Raw genomic sequence first — 15835 nt, 5'->3', positions numbered from 1 at the left:
GAAGTACATGTTGTTTGTCTGTAGTGAGGGAATGGGAGAGAGAAAGGAAAAATTCTTCACTTAGAACTTGAGGTTTTAACCTGTTCCATTTGGGTTTCTCCACTTCACTTCACTAGGTGTGCACAACTCATTCTACCACAGAATATTTCAGGGAATTATGTAAATGGTATGATTTGCCATGATTTCAAGCATGCCTGCACAACTTTAATTTTGAATTCAGGAACACTTCTGAGTCCTGAAGGCATGTAGGAGGCTTCAGCACACACTAGCTTTGATGCTGGTCCAAACATTTACAAGATGTGTAAGAACCGCCCAGTCTAGCTTCCATTTGGGAGCATCCTGAAAGGAAAAGATTACTACAATACTGCTCACCTTCCTCATTAAGGACTACTGTAGCCAACCACGAGCACAAAATTTTCTACCTGGCTGTGCTGGAATCGTGAGAATACATTTTTCTGCCTGTATAAATAAAGCTGAATAGTCCCTATTAGTTGGCGTACCTTGACAATAGGACTGCAGATGTCAGCATGTGATGGGACCATAATGCATAGAAAAGCCATCACACATTCTTAACATTTAGGCTTCATCCTTTATTAGGTAGTGAGTAAAAGACATAAAAAGGATTGTTGCTTACAGCTGAAGTTTAGGAAAGACTGTTGTGAAGAAGAAAAATTGTTCGCATACAGCACTGTGAGGACAAAATAGGGGTCCAAGCAACTTAAAAGAGCTGGTGAGAAGAATAACAAAGCTTTGATTATCTCTGCTGTTTGTACTGTGCCTCCATACATGCCATAGGCCACAACTTTATAAGGATCAATCCATTAATCTGGATGGCATTTTTGATAGCGTGGCTGCATGGCCCCAAATATGGTGGGCCACCCACAAGATTATCTGCCCTCTTAGTGTTTCTCCCCTTTTCTGTGCTACATATTATTTCATTGGGGGGGAAATGCTTCCCAGGGCTCCCTCCCATTGGAGTACCCCTGAAACTCTATGGCTTGGTTCACTGAGGTTTCCATTTGTGGCCACAAACAAAGGCTCTACAGGCCAATAACAATTCCTGGGGCTTGGCTTGAAAACATAGTGTCATATGTGCCCATGCCAGAGTGGTGAGGTCATTGCTCATACTGCAGCTAGATTGCAAAAAGCTGTGTCAGAGAGTTGGAGCACATCTTGTGGTTGTCAGAGGGATGCCATTGAAGACAATTTCCAGATGGAAAATCAGCCCTATATAGGCCCTAACATATAGAGGTGCTCACAATGCAGATTATGGTAAGCGTGTCACCTCACACTCCATGTTGCCAGATGATGCTGGGAAGGCCATGGATACTCACAATAATAGCTCTAGTCTGTGTCAGGGCAGGGATCGTTTGCCATGGGAAGGTCATTTTTGGTACTATCCCAGTGACAGCCATATTGTGCTCAAGCTCCAAGGCTGTATCTAAAGACTATATATAAGGACCAATGTCAGGAATTGATTTAAATTCTAGTGCAGTAAGATATTTGTATACAATTTCATGGGACTGAAATTCATTTTCCAATTTCATGGGATCAGGCTCTCCAGAAATCCAGATCCAATTTCATGGGATCAGGTTCTCTGTGATTTTATTTTCAGAAGTGCTATGTTTCAAGGTCCCAGTACTTTAAGAATTAATCTGGCCATCAACTCACAAGGAGCTAATGAATATTCAATATCCTGAAGTCTGAATTTTGAAATTTAACTTTAGAGTTTTATTGTTAAAGATCTTGAGTAATTTGCCTAATGAAAGAGCATGAAAACCACAAAAATCCTTGATTGACAGCCTATATTGGATTTAAGATTAAGATAGCAAAAAAAAGTGCTTTAACTTCAAGGCACAAGCATTTGCAAGTAAAATGGCTGAAATATTTCTAAATAATTCATGAAGAGCTCTTTTTAAAAAATTAACACTTCACAGACAATGCATCTCTTTGGATTTCGGGGGCACATTTTATTCTTGGAACATCATCATTTCTCCTCTTCCTCCTTTTTATTTTTAAATTATGTATATGTATACATATATACTTACAAAAACTGTAAGTGGGTAGTATTTTTTCTTTTTAAAAAAGTAAATACCAATGAATAACTCTTGGTTTTAATATACTCTAAACCTAACCATCTCCAAGTGCTAATATTTAAAAACATTTGAATGTCGCAAATCTGTGACCAATATTTTGTATCACTAGCATGTTATGAACAACCTTTAAGCTCCCACACCCCATGTAACTTAAAATATGGTTTACAGCGTGTCGCTAAAATCTACCTGCAGGCATTGCAGCTGCAAATGGACATGACTGATTCTGGCCGATCTGACTATCTCATATTATCATCATATCTTTTTCAGCTCTCCCTGGGAAAATGTCAACAGCAAATACCAGAGATTCAAAATGTGCATGTCTCTGTCTCTCTGCTCCTTGTTGCCAACCACTTTGTGACCCATATATGAAACTGAACGGGTGTATATTTTATATATCATAAAATTATATTATAATATAATTTTCTTTTTATAAGTTATGTTTTAATTCTATCATATATACAATATATCTCTATAGATCTCCAATATTTCATTTTCTTTAAGCCTCACAATGAACAAAAGTCCTTAAGAGGTTATTACATAAAGGCCAAATGCTGGGTTTAGGGTCCAAGGTGGTAGCTGTTCCACACAAAGAATGTGTGGTTCTCTCATAAGACATACTTTCATATATATATATTTATTTAAACAAGGTCTTGTCAGTAGCCATTTACATTATTCACTCTTCACAATCCCAAAACAAAACATTCTAACTTCTTTCTGGTAATGCTCCCACTTGTGTGGTATAAAACAAATTTATTCACATGTTTTGTGTGCTCTTGATTCCATATGCTAGGCAGGACTTACATCTCTAATCTACACAGGTATACGTCTCATTAATTGCTGCAAACTGTAGTGGCTGACATCCTAACTAGCACTGCATATATGCAGCCAAAGGATGCATGGCTGCATTCCAGCTTCAGCAGCATGGGAGCTTGTGTGTGGAGGCCCAATTTTAGCTGTCCTCTCCGTTCTCCAGAAGTGCTCTGTGCAGCACACAAATATGTTCCTGAGGGCTCTGCGACCCTCAGTGACATAGTTACAGCTTCTGGGGGGAAGAGGAGATCAGCAAAAATCTCCCCCCCTCACAACCACCCATGTTGTTGAAGCAAAAACACAGCTGGCACGAACATGCACAGCATTTGTTAGGATGCCAGCCGGTGTCTTCCGTAATTAATGAAGCAGATAGAGCATATCTTCTCTACAGACCAATATTGGTTTAATAACCATTTCCTCTTCCCACAGAACCTTAGGCATTCCAGTTCCACTATGGATCCTTAACACGGGATTCTCAGTGTCTCACCAAGCTACAGTTCCAAGAATTCTTTGGAGAAAGCTCTGATAGTTCAAGTGGCATAAACACCACTGTTGGCCAGCAACATGGGAATTGGCTACCACCATTGAGGGGTAACTTTAGGGGAAGTGGAATTACACACCCTTACTTTGTGTGTTACTTGGTGAGCATTGTGTGGTGGCTAGGCCAATACTGTGCTGCATGGCTGGCCAGAGGTATCCTACACAATCTGACAACAGCACAGGATACTGCTGGCCAGTCAGCAGCTTTGTGTCCAGTTTACACAGTGCTGACCTTGGTGCCACAACTTCCAGCACTGCTGATAATGACCACTGAGAAGGATGAAAGGTCTCTCTCCCTCTTGGCTGCTTTTAATCAGCAACAACTAATTCCTGCCTGCTACACCACTTCACCAGCTGCTGCTGCTGCCACATACAAAATCAATAGAAGTTTGTAATGCAGACTGGGGCAAAGTCTGTTACCACTTTGTGATTTGGCTTCTACCAAAGGTGTCCTTCCTCCAGTGGACAGAGCTTCCTCCAGAGAAAGGACTTCTTTCTGCAGAGGAAGCACATCTTTCATCCAAGAGAACCTTTGAATGCCACTTGGTATATTTTCAGTAATCACCATGGTGGCCCTATTCTGGCCCCAGTCCAAACAAGCATGCAAGAAAATAGACTTGTGGCCTGCTTTTATTTCTTTCCTGAACCGTACGTGCCCTCCCTCACTGCCTCTACATGATATTACAAGATGCTTTTAAACGCTGGGGAATTTAAAAGTAGCTTGTGCTGAGGCAAAATAGGCAGGACCACTGTTTGGAAAGACATTATAAGGCCTTGCAGCATCTGCTCTCTAGGATATGGTTTCAGAACAGCTCATTCCATTTCTCCAGTGAAATCACCATCTCTTGCTTTCTTTTCTGAATGTCAATGATTTCAAGAATGTTGAATACAGGAGAGAAAATAAGATGGCATTCTTTGTGGCAATTTACCAAAGAGAGATGATGCACTCTTATCTTCTTCATTAATAAACCTAGTGGCATACGTAGAGACACAATACTAGTGTTTAACAAGACATCTATTGTATCTACTTTTACTCAGATAAATACCCAGGAAAAGCTGACTTGGCAGGAGCATTGGTAAGAGTATTACTATTCACAGTGTTTGTTTGGTTTCTTTTTTCTTTTATTCTACAGAATTAAGTATTTATGTACATAGGAACCAGTTAATGCCCTTTAGACAATTCTGTTAAGTTGTTTCATAAGCAGGAAAGACATTGCAGGGGAAATACGTGCCAAAAAGCACAGTCAAAATGACTTCATACCCTTTTGTTTTGTTTTAATAGATATATATATATATATAGCTATGAATCAGTGTTGTAGGATCACTTCTAAAATGGTCAATATGCAAGAGGAATGCTCTCATCTGGAGAAAATACTGCATCTTTCCCCTTTTTATAATTTGTTCAGTTCTCTATCAAAAGTCCTAGCTTTTCATTTATATTTATATTTATATTTATATATTTATAGGATTTTTTAAAACTTTTAAACTATAAATAAACACTGCATAGTTCATTGTTCTGGTTTTGCTTTTGCTCTGAAAAATTATTGCAGTACAATTTATTCCTTTGTGGAGTTCAGTAAGGAGCAAAGAGAACAGGCGTGTGGGTGGTCCGTATAGGCCCAGGGGCAGGTCGAAGAAGTGCTGGAGGAAGTGCTGAAGTCTGAAAGAGGGTTGCTGGGGGGGCTGTTCGGAGACTGAAAGGGGAATTGACGGCCACAGCAGCAGCTGCTGCAGCAGCTGCCAGCGGGTTTGGTAGGATCCGTGGAGGCATTGGTTTTGAAGGTTCCTTTGAAAACACTAGTTTTACCTGTGGGACCAAAAGAAAACAACAACTATTACTTGTTTGTATTAGCTGCACTGAAGATAGCTTTTAATAGCTAATACGACATAACATGCCTGTGTGGAATTCAAGGCAGTAAGGCCGCTCAAAGGTTTTAATGAACCATTAAAGAAAGAATAGAAGCGATAGCTCTATTGCTTTCGCACCCTGACAATCAAAGTCAGTAGCTACAACACTGTTTCACATGGGCCAGACTTGAGAAATGTTCAGGTCTCTCATTGGTTTTGCATGCTGCCACACCCCCCGCCCGCCAAATCCCTCAAAACCAGTATACAGTTTCAAACAAACAATATTCATGAGCTGAAAGAGCTCTAGCCCTCAATATTTCACTACTGCATTTGTGAAATAGCAAAAAGGGGGCTTTAAAAAAAATTGAGATGGGGTAGGGTTTTTTGGTGTGGGGAACATATGTGGAAACAGTGATGCTCTTCCTATGAGCCATCAAGTAATGACTGCCCCACCATCCCTGCCAGAATATCCCTTGGAAGAACACCACATGATGAGGTAGTGTCTTCTCAAGAGGCATTGTTGGGAGCAGCAAATAATGGGAGGAGCATCATAGCCACTGCTGCAATACAGGCAGTGGTAGCAGGAGAAGGAAATTGTGGTGGTGAAATAAGTGAGCCAAGTTCACTCGCTTTTCAAAGTTGAACGCCCCTCCCCAATATTGGTCAAAATGTATCTTTGGGGAGCTTTTAGTCAAGTCTTAATTGTCAACCCCCATTGTGTACTGCCTTAATCTGTATCTGCTGATACATTTTGTTCACCCCCTTTCTCCAAGATGCTTAGGGTGGAATTTTAGCCTCATAACAAGGTAGATGTTAACCCCTGCTAACTGGGCAAAGAGGCACCTTTTAAAGTGGAAGCTCTCATATTTAGCAGGGAGAGCAACTGTCCGTATTCATCCTAGCATAGCATCGGTCCAGGGGCTGGTCCTGGTGTTTCCTTGGTATCTTTTAAGACTGGGAGTTTTAGAACTTTTAATAAAGTGAGTTTTAGAACTTTTTAAACTGAAAAGTGTCACAATCATATTAATAATAGTAGATGAAGTTGAGAGGTAGTGACTTATCCAGTACCACCCACTGAGCTCTACTGCTGAGCACTTTGGAAGCTGAACCACGCTGGCTCTTTTTTCTTTGTAGTTCTCTGTCAAAACAGTCAATATCCACAGTCCCTATTATGTTTATTAGCTGTGCCATGGCAACTAGCACATTGCTAAAACCAAAATTTTCCTGGTTCAGAATATCTTCTGGCTCTACTGTTGCTGAGATTAGTGTTCATGACTTGGACAAAAATTTAAGAGAGCTTTTGAGCCAATTAAATATAGTAAAACCAAATTCTATAAATTAAATTTAGAACTTTTGGGAGGGAGGGGAAAATAGTTGTTGTTGGTTTGTTTGTTTTTGGCCAAGAGTTCTCTACAGATATTGTTAATTAGTGGCCTATTTTTTAAATGCACTGCATTCAGATCAACCCTCATTAATGGCAACTGTGCCACTGAAGCTATCTAACCAAAATTATGTTCAAAACTAAATTCTATGTCATAAGAAATACTAGTCATGTGAAATACTGCCTTCCATTCTGTTTTCTGACATTTTTTTTTAAGTCTAACAAGTTCAACATTTTATAAACCATTTGCTTACCCCAAGAGGGTGTGTTCCCTTCTGGAGTTTGTTGTAGGGACTGTATTTGGGTTTCGGGGGCTTCCCAGCAGCTCTGTCTTTGTGCCTTCTACTGCTTATGTGCTGATTAAAAGCAAGTATAGCTTTAGTATTTCTACTATTCTAGAAATAAATAACATTCTTTCCATTGTGTTAGTGCTGAATACTTCCAGTTACCTTAAAACAAGTTTGATCTACTCTAGTATGACACTTATTGACAATAATACATCTATTTCAGTTTCAAGTACCCTGGAGCAACCTTATAAGCAACAGACAGTTGCTTAATGTTATGCTCTGAATATAAGATTGTATTCCGAGTCTGTATTTTTGCTGGTCTATGTCCATTAACCACCACCACCACCACCACCACCACCACCACAACAACAGTATTCTTTTTAAACACACACAAACATTTTGCTGGCTTCTCTGCAATGATGAAGGCATATGATGCCGATCTAGTGTTAAAGTGCATCAGGTCTGGGGCTGTAGACGGCCTAAATAGGAGACCCCCGGGCAATCTCATGTAAACTACTCTGAACACTTTAGAAAAGAGAGCAGGGTAGAAGTATACTAAACAACAAAATTCAACCATGCCTTATAATGCTAGTATATCTAGGAACAGCAGATGTAAAGATAGTTGGATACTATGTATCTTTAACAGTTGTGTAACTGAAGGAATTTTGACAGGAGCAGTTTTTCTCCCCCTGCTAGACAAGCTGCACCTGCCAAAATGATCTCTTCTGCTGAAAGACCACAAGAGATCTATTGCCCTCTGCTTCCAATAACCCAGGTGCACCTATTAATCTGTTACACCATAAGCTCTCCTGTCCTGCTCAGGATTGGGCTGTTAGCCACCTTGACCTTTGTGCTATTGGGTTTTATCTGTTGGTTTTGCCAGAGGCAATCCATGCGAATAGGTCTGGCAGCTGCTACACATTGCTCCCGGTGGCAGCTGCCTCCATATGGCAAACAATTTGTCTGCAGCAGCTCACTCTGCGGAAGAACCTCCTGCCAGCTCACAGCAACAAAACCACAATCTGGAGGGTTTGTCAGAGTCATTTCATGCTTAGGAGGCTAATACACATTACCAGCCTCCACGCAGAAGCCTCTTTTTATTGCTCCTCATGGCAGCTGCCTCCATGGAATGATCCATGTGTCTGCAGCAACCGGCCACATGGCCACAGTGGCATAGTGACAGGCAGTCTGCCCACATAACTTGAGCTGATGCAGAACCATGGTTTCTGTGTGGTGACACGTAGAAACGACAAACATGTCAACAGCACATTAAAAGTGTTAATATACTTTGCATACATTTCCGTATACAGGGTGTGTTAATGTTTTTGATATTTCAGGATGCATTTTGCTGTTCTTTGAGAAATGAACAAATTATATTTCCTCGCATTTTGCCTCTGTAATTGTAAAAAGCCTTAATAGGTTTATTAGCTGACGTCCATACTAACCCTGCAACAGCACACCAGAGGTTTTTGTTGCACAAAGGGGGAGAGACCATTTTTGGTGATCCACCATCCCTCTGGAACTCTCTGTGCTTCCTGAAGCTATATCCCTGAGGGTCCTCCAACCCTCGGTGACATACTTTAAAGAGGCAGAGGCGGCTGCGGAAGGAAAGAGGGTCACCAAAAATTGCCCTTTCCCTTCCAATGCAATAGAAAATCCTGGAGCATCAACACAGGGTTTGTCTGAATGTTGGCACTGTTCCAAAAGATATACAAAGAAACTGGGTTTTTTGCGGGGGGGGGGGATCTGAGACAGTGACGGAATGGAAATTGTGTGTAATGACAGTTTGGAAGTGATGCATCTCAATTAAAAAGAATTGACTCAAGAAAGAAACAACCTGTGCTCTTCAGAAAATTATTCAGCCTTCTTCTTCTTCTTTAAAAAAAGTACACATCTTTCTACAGCCCATATCTTTCAGTACACACCATTGCAGAGCAAATACGATGTACTTTATAAAAGAGGCATATTATTTTCACTGCATATAACTCAAGAAAAATTTTCCATGTTCATTGACAGTTTTATATTTGGATGGGAAAGCATCCCAAAAACAATCAAACCAAAAAAAGCATCAAAACAAAATCAACATGAATTGTGTAGTAAAATAGGGCAGGTTCACATATCATAAAGGGCGGAACACAATTACTCAGGAGCATGTATTCTATCTAGTACTTTTTTGTGTTTTGTTGCTTAGATGTTTGTCCCAGAGGTGCACCTAGGTAATTTTGGAGCCTGGATCTAAAGGCCTTTGGAGCCCCCCCTTCTTGCTGGAGCCCCCTCCGACTGTAAGTTAAGCATTACCCCGCTATTCTTATCCCACATATTTCATTCCCCACTCCCCACTCTGTCTCTAAAGCACCTGGCACAGGTCACAAGCGCACTCGGCCGCCTGGCGCAGTGCAGGCCAGCGGCAACCACACCACCCAGGACAGACTAAAGAGGATGACGGGGGTGTGGAGGCCCTGGACCTCGGGCCCAAAGTCCAGGGCTAAGAGCACCCTGGTTTGTCCCAGTGGGGATCCTGTAGAGAGTGTTGGAGGTGAAGTCAAGAAGAAAAGGAGAAGGAGAAAAATGGAGTTGCTTTTGAATAAAGTCTTAGTTAAACCTGCATAAGATTTCTTTGTGTTTACAAGGGAAGCAGCTATAAAACAGAACACAAGGGATCACTGTTGCATTCAAGTAAACATTTGAATCAGCACTTTTTCTGCATGGGTATCAAACATGAAAAGAGTGTGACTTCTGCGAGAGTGAGAGAACGTTCTAGAACCAGGGTGCTGAGCAGAGGCACCTTCTAAAAATGGCGATTCTCTTTATTTACCAGGGGGAGAGCAACTGGCCCTATCCAACCCCGGCACAGCATCCCTCCAGTGGCTGTTGCTGGTGTCTTTCTTATGTTTCTTAGACTGTGAGCCCTTTGGGGACAGGCAGCCATTTAATTAATTAACTAATTAATTTCTGTATGTAAACCACTTTGGGAACTTTGGTTGAAAACTTTTGGTTGAAAGGTATATAAGTATTTGTATTCAAGAAACTGGAGAATACCACAAAGCACCCACACAGAGGCACTGTCCTCCCCCCCCCCCACCACCATAGTGCTTTGATACATGGTGCAGCCTGGTGATGAGCCTTTCAGTAGTCTTATGGTGGGTGGCGGGGCAGGGGGAGCCAAGATATGTGGACCAGCCCATACTGCCAGTTCTGGAAATTCTGGAAAGCAGTGCAAGCAACCCAAGATGAAAGCTTCTAGCATTAAGTACCTGTTTTAGTTGTGTCTCAGAGTTTACATGCACATCACAAATTTCACAGTGAAATGTTTTGTTCTGAAGTCCTGTGTTTCCTTTATTAATGGGTGCTTTGCCTTTGACACCTGCTCGGGGAAAGGCTTTGATAGTTCCGCTTCCATTTCGAGCTTCCAGCATAGTTTTGTGCTTCGTGCCTGGAGACATTACACATGGGAAAGAAAAACCCCTTTAGCAAGTTGTGTGTACTCTTCCTTGTTTTATATCTCAGGTTTGGCCCCATGTGGTATTATAGGCACTAGTCTGCATTCCCCTTATTGGCGTGAACATAATTAAGTAATGCTTAATATTGCATTACCTCACATTTATTTATTAAATGATGCCCATTTATGCACTGAAGCAAGCTGCCATCAATATGCAGTGACATGATAGGGGAGGCCTTAGGTGAAGTTAAATGGATGTCTTATTTTTATGGCCTCCTGCTGCTAATGAAACATGTGCTGCCACTGAAAGGGAAAACCACGATAGCCCTTTAAAATATTGATTTGAGTCATTTCCACACTTTTCAGAGAGGACTACTTATTTATTTATTCACTCTCTGTTTTCTAAAATGCTGGCACTGCTACTGCGATAATTGGCACCGAGAAGCACTTTAATGAGACTTTGAGAATAAAATTTTATTGCGCAAACCCACTGAAATGAATGGAAGCTTCATGGGAGCACATTTTTCTTTCCCAAGATCTTTCATTTCTATGGGAACTTCCCATAGTGGGTTGTGCACAAAGACTTCAATAAGTGCATCAGCTACGCTTGCATCCTTTTATGTTTCCTTCTTCCTTTCATGATGAAAACTTCCAGAGAACTTTTACATGGTCAGTTAACTTTTGGAAGGGGGGAGATTGTACATTTTGGTGTTTGCTGTGGTATTCTGTTTCATTAAAGATATATCAAATGTGTTTCATGGGACTACTGAAGAAAGCACACAACAAACAGAAATGAGTCCCAAAGCAACTCTCTGAAATCCCAAGCCTTTTCAGCCAGTTGACATCTTTTCTCAATCTGTTTTCTTTTCCAGGTATCTCAGTCCACAGACCACACTCAGACTGAGCAAGCCTGCTTCAGATTCTCCTCCCACCTTGGACATTAATGTGAGCAGGCTATACAGATGGCCAAGGTGATCTGCTTTACTGATTGCCAATGTCCATAGCTTTGCACTTATTGTTAGTCCTGAGCATGATGGAACTAAAGGATCATTTTGAATAACAGGACAGTGTACCCAATAATCCCACTAAGGAGAAGAAACAATAGCTCAAAAACTGGTTCTAAAAACACAAAAATAACACATAATCAAGCAGATTGCAAACATTTTTTAAAGAAATGCTATGAGAGAGAAAGCAACATGGCATTCCCTTGGTTGCCAAAACAACACATTCAATAGTAGCATTAGAAGAGAGGCTGATAAATGGTGCAAAGTATTTTTATGGCATCACTGTGAGATTCTATGTAGCAACTTACATCTGTAACGACATATATGAAAAATGGAATCTACTTTTAGAACACAATACTTTGGATGGCATATGGACTACAATACAGACAGGTTCACCTGCATGATTCCTATATATTTTATGGAAAATTGTTTTAAGGATATAACATTTTGGTATTCAGCACATGAATTAATCAAACATACATATAAAGAAGTGGAGGCCAAAATGCTGGAAAGGATATAACAACCCTAAAATTGATGCAAACACTTGCTGCCCTATGAATTATTCAGCCATTTTGAACCTGTATTCAAAAATCAGAAAAGTATGGGAATTACAAGACTTTTGTTAGAATTCCAGTCAAAATTTATGTCACTGGGACATGTTGACATGATTAACATGTCTGATCTTTATAAAGAGTGATTCATCATATTCTCTTTGCTGCATGACTCACAGCATGACAATGGAGGTCATTCCAAGCACTGCAAGAGGCAAGTTTGATGCATAAACTATAGACTGTTCTAATAATGGATGCACTAATGCAACAAACACCCTGAGCCCTGTAGCATGTAAGCTTGAGCATGTAATGCGAAACTGGAGTTGAAGGGCCTGAGGTTGCCAAACCTGTATGTTCGAATGTAGGACACTCCGGCGAAACTCTAGTTCCTCACTGAGAGCAACCCAAGGTTTCGCTCTGCAAACTCCAATCTGAACCCTTGGGTTTTGCCATCCCAACTCAAGGTTAACAGTCACCTGTGTTATGTGTGAATGCTGAACTGCAGGCTCAGCTGTTTGAAACTGGAGTTTAGGGACAAAGCTCCTCCCTCTCTCTGGCTGTGATTGGCTGTGTGGGCTGTCCTTCATGCAAGAAGGAAGCCCACACTGTCAGTTCCCCCTCCTCTTTGAATCTCCCTGCACGTAACACATTTGCCTTACGTGTGAATGTGGCCAGTCTAAACTTGAGTATCAGAGTTTAAATATAACAGTTTTATGAGTAAGATTTGGTTAAGTATTTACAGAATGAGCCAACAAATACAATAGGTTCCAATGCATACGGACATACATTTACGAGTTATACTTCAAATAGTTTGACAAATCAATATAACCATTGTTGATTTTTGCTTTGTTATGATTATTGTTTTATTTATTCTAACAATATTGTATAACAATTCAAATTGTTATAAATAAACATATAGTTCTTTGAAGAGACAAGGTTGTGTTTGCAATACCTCTATAAACAGTGGATAGTAGCTTGCATTTTGTTTACTTCATTGGAGCATCTGGTTAGATCTGCAGCTGTGGATGAAGTTTTTGTCCCCATAATTCACCAAGATTCTAATAGTCTGGACAATTTGGTAGGAGTTAGAAACTCTTATCACTTTCATGGGGAGAATCCACCAAGTTTTTAGCCTACTTTCCTTAAGGCAAGTAAGCTTATGAGATCACCTGGCATTCTGTGTGTGTGTGTGTGTGTGTTTGTGTCTGTGTGTATCCCACACCATCAACTTCACAATGCCTGGATCAATGTGAACCGAATTGGGTACAATTGTAGGGACACGTAGGCACACCTCAATGGCGTAGTTGGTGATGATGTCATTCACCCCAATTCAAGATGGCGGACACATAAATGATTAAGGTGCAAGTGGGCTAACTTGTGGGCTATCTTGTGAACTGACTAACCAATTTGAACAAAATTTACTACAGCTGTAGGGACACATTGGTATGCCTCAATGGAATAGTTTGTAATGATGTAATCCACTCTGATTCAAGATGATGGACACATGAAGGCACAAGTGGACTAACTTGTGGACCATCTGACTGATTTGACCCAAATCTGGTACAGTTCTAATGAGTGACACATAGGGACACCTCAACAGCATAGTTTGTGATGATGTCATCCACCCCAATTCAAGATGGCAGATGTGTGAATATTTAAGGCTGAAGTAGGCTAACTTATGAGGATGGTAATTATCAATTAAGATTATAGTGAAAGGGGTGTAGGCCGATTTGTTCTTACCCGAACAACTTAAAGTCTGAAAGGCAGTGGAGGAGTCACAGTGGTGTTTTTTTCTGGGTAATGTCTAGATCTCTGTGGGCAGTGACAGGCAGAGAAGTGTTAAACACACTGCTTGCCTCCCTTCTGATTATATTTCCCAGAATGCACCAGGGAATTACACTGAGTTCTGATGGAGCAAAAGCAACACATTTAACACTGCTGATCCTGCTACTGCCCACAAAGATGGCTGTTGCTATTTTAAATAAGAAAACAGCACTGCCATAACCCCTCCTCTGCCTTACGTAAGCCTCCCCCCTTCAAAACCATTCACACTTTTGTGGGGTCCCATGAAAGTGTAAAGTCTCCATTTTTGCCCCCAACAAAACTATTGGTGAAAACAGGGGAGGCGATTTGATCCAGCACTGATTAGATAACAGCCAGAAAGTATTAAATTAAATACTGGGAAGAACTTAACTATAACAGGAGTTCAGCAATGAGAAACAAAAACTTTGTGGTTTTTCCCTTTGTAATTTTTTCAAGAAAAAGTTGGAAAGCATTAGCTTTATGGTTTTGGACATAGGGTATATTGCCTTAAGTAGTGTTGTTTGTAGCTTTGTGAAATCTCTTCATAAGGCATTTTCAAAAATGGCACTAGGAACTTTTAGTCTGGTATGTGTTCCATTAACATATGTGTCACTTGGTGAATGCAGTTCATGTTGAATAGCAAGTGGAAGAGAGCCATTTAAACTCAAATGCACATTTCAGTCAATTAACTTTTTCACTTGATTTGCAGATGTGGGGAATGCAAAAACCAATTTAAATGTCACTTGTGAAAGCTGCCTAACTCTGAGTCCACCCATACCAGTTTGTGCTCCTCTTTTACGTACAACAATGTCAATTAATGTTCAGTTCGTTCTTGAGAATAAATGGAAATATTCAAAGAAGTAAAATGATAGAGCAGAAGCAGTTACATTCTTCCATCATGTAATATTTGGAAGCATTAAAAACTGAAATTTAAGAAAACTGATCACTTGCATTAAGTAGAATTCCTCCTTTTCTCTTTTATGGAAGAATTTTTGCTTGTCATTTTTATTCTTTAATAGTTAATGGATTCAATGTAATTGCTGGTTTTCTACCACCTATTTCCCCCCCTGCTGCAAGCAATCTAATCTGTTCGGGGGAAGATAATTGCAGGGCTCCAGAGTCAAGAAAGAAACTGTTATAACTCACCACTGTTATGTGCCTCCAACTGCGAGGCAGAGTTGACAGCAACCTTGCATAGTGAACAGTAAAGCAACCGCTTGGCCTTTTCTTCCTCTGTCTCTCCCACAGAGCACGTGTTGCTGCTAGTGGCCGTTGAGGGGAGCTTTTCGACTTTGGAGGTGATTTCTGTTGTCAGTACGCTGCTCTTCCGAATTTCCACCATTGTGGTTCTTGATATTGCTGGTGTCTCTGCTGTATTATCTGCTTTAGAGATACAAAAGAAGACAGAACAAAATAAATATTCTTTTCATCTAGTTTAGCCTTCACAAGTTGCATAAGGAAATGATCTTAAAGGGAAAGGACAGGACTTTGGAAAAGCCTTCATCGGGACAGTGTAATCTGATTTCTAAATAAGGATTTGCAGCCTATGCCACATACTCAAGATTTCAGTGAATCCTTCAGGGCAGTTTGAGACCCAGGTACCTGCATTCTAAGTGAGGGAATGGCCCCAGAGCTTGTTCCGCCAGAAGGGGAGGTTCCGCCACTTAAGACCCCTTCTCTGGCCTTCAGCCTGTCGACTCATGGGGCCTTAGCCAGCAGCCCTCATTGACAACTGCCCCACCGCCCTGCATCATGGACTGGTTCACTCTTAAATAGCCTTTCACATCTGTGGCAAGTGTCGTGATACTCAGGACCAGTGTAAGATCCTGTCCTGATGTCCTGCAAGAGCTCCGGCTATTCTCACAAGAGTTCTTAAGGCTGTCACGGTCCCTGCCTTTCCTCCTGACTGGGCTGCTCTTGCCAGCAAGCCTCTGGTTGGGGCAGCATGGCGTAACTTCTGCTGGCAAGTGGGGACAATGGGTGAGGCCCATGTGCCCTTGGCTGGGCTCGACCAGCCTCTGTAGAAAGTCTGACCTCACTCGCCCATCCCTTGCCTGTTGTACCCCAACAGTCTTG

The 15835-nt window shown here is 41.1% G+C and overlaps 1 protein-coding gene across 13 annotated transcripts in view; it reads right to left on the bottom strand.

Annotated features, from left to right (window-relative positions):
- Positions 1-575: 575 nt before the first annotated feature.
- The window catches only part of ZNF385D (zinc finger protein 385D), a 641404-nt gene continuing 626144 nt past the window's right edge, over positions 576-15835 (bottom strand). For 11 of the 13 annotated variants that reach the window (XM_053263043.1, XM_053263038.1, XM_053263036.1 and 8 more), the window contains 4 exons: positions 14906-15142; positions 10217-10395; positions 6930-7031; positions 576-5253 (listed from right to left, as the gene is read on the bottom strand). In XM_053263043.1, coding sequence (XP_053119018.1) covers positions 5020-5253; positions 6930-7031; positions 10217-10395; positions 14906-15142 — 752 coding nt within the window. In that variant the 3' untranslated portion in view covers positions 576-5019. The remainder of the gene's footprint in view (positions 5254-6929; positions 7032-10216; positions 10396-14905; positions 15143-15835) is intronic. The other 2 variants (XM_053263033.1, XM_053263044.1) reach the window with 1 other exon arrangement.

This window comes from Hemicordylus capensis, chromosome 6, assembly GCF_027244095.1.
Source record: "Hemicordylus capensis ecotype Gifberg chromosome 6, rHemCap1.1.pri, whole genome shotgun sequence".
NCBI lineage: Eukaryota > Metazoa > Chordata > Lepidosauria > Squamata > Cordylidae > Hemicordylus > Hemicordylus capensis.
The sequence above is the reverse complement of the archived record's forward strand: the minus strand, read 5'-3'. Positions and strand labels throughout refer to the sequence as shown.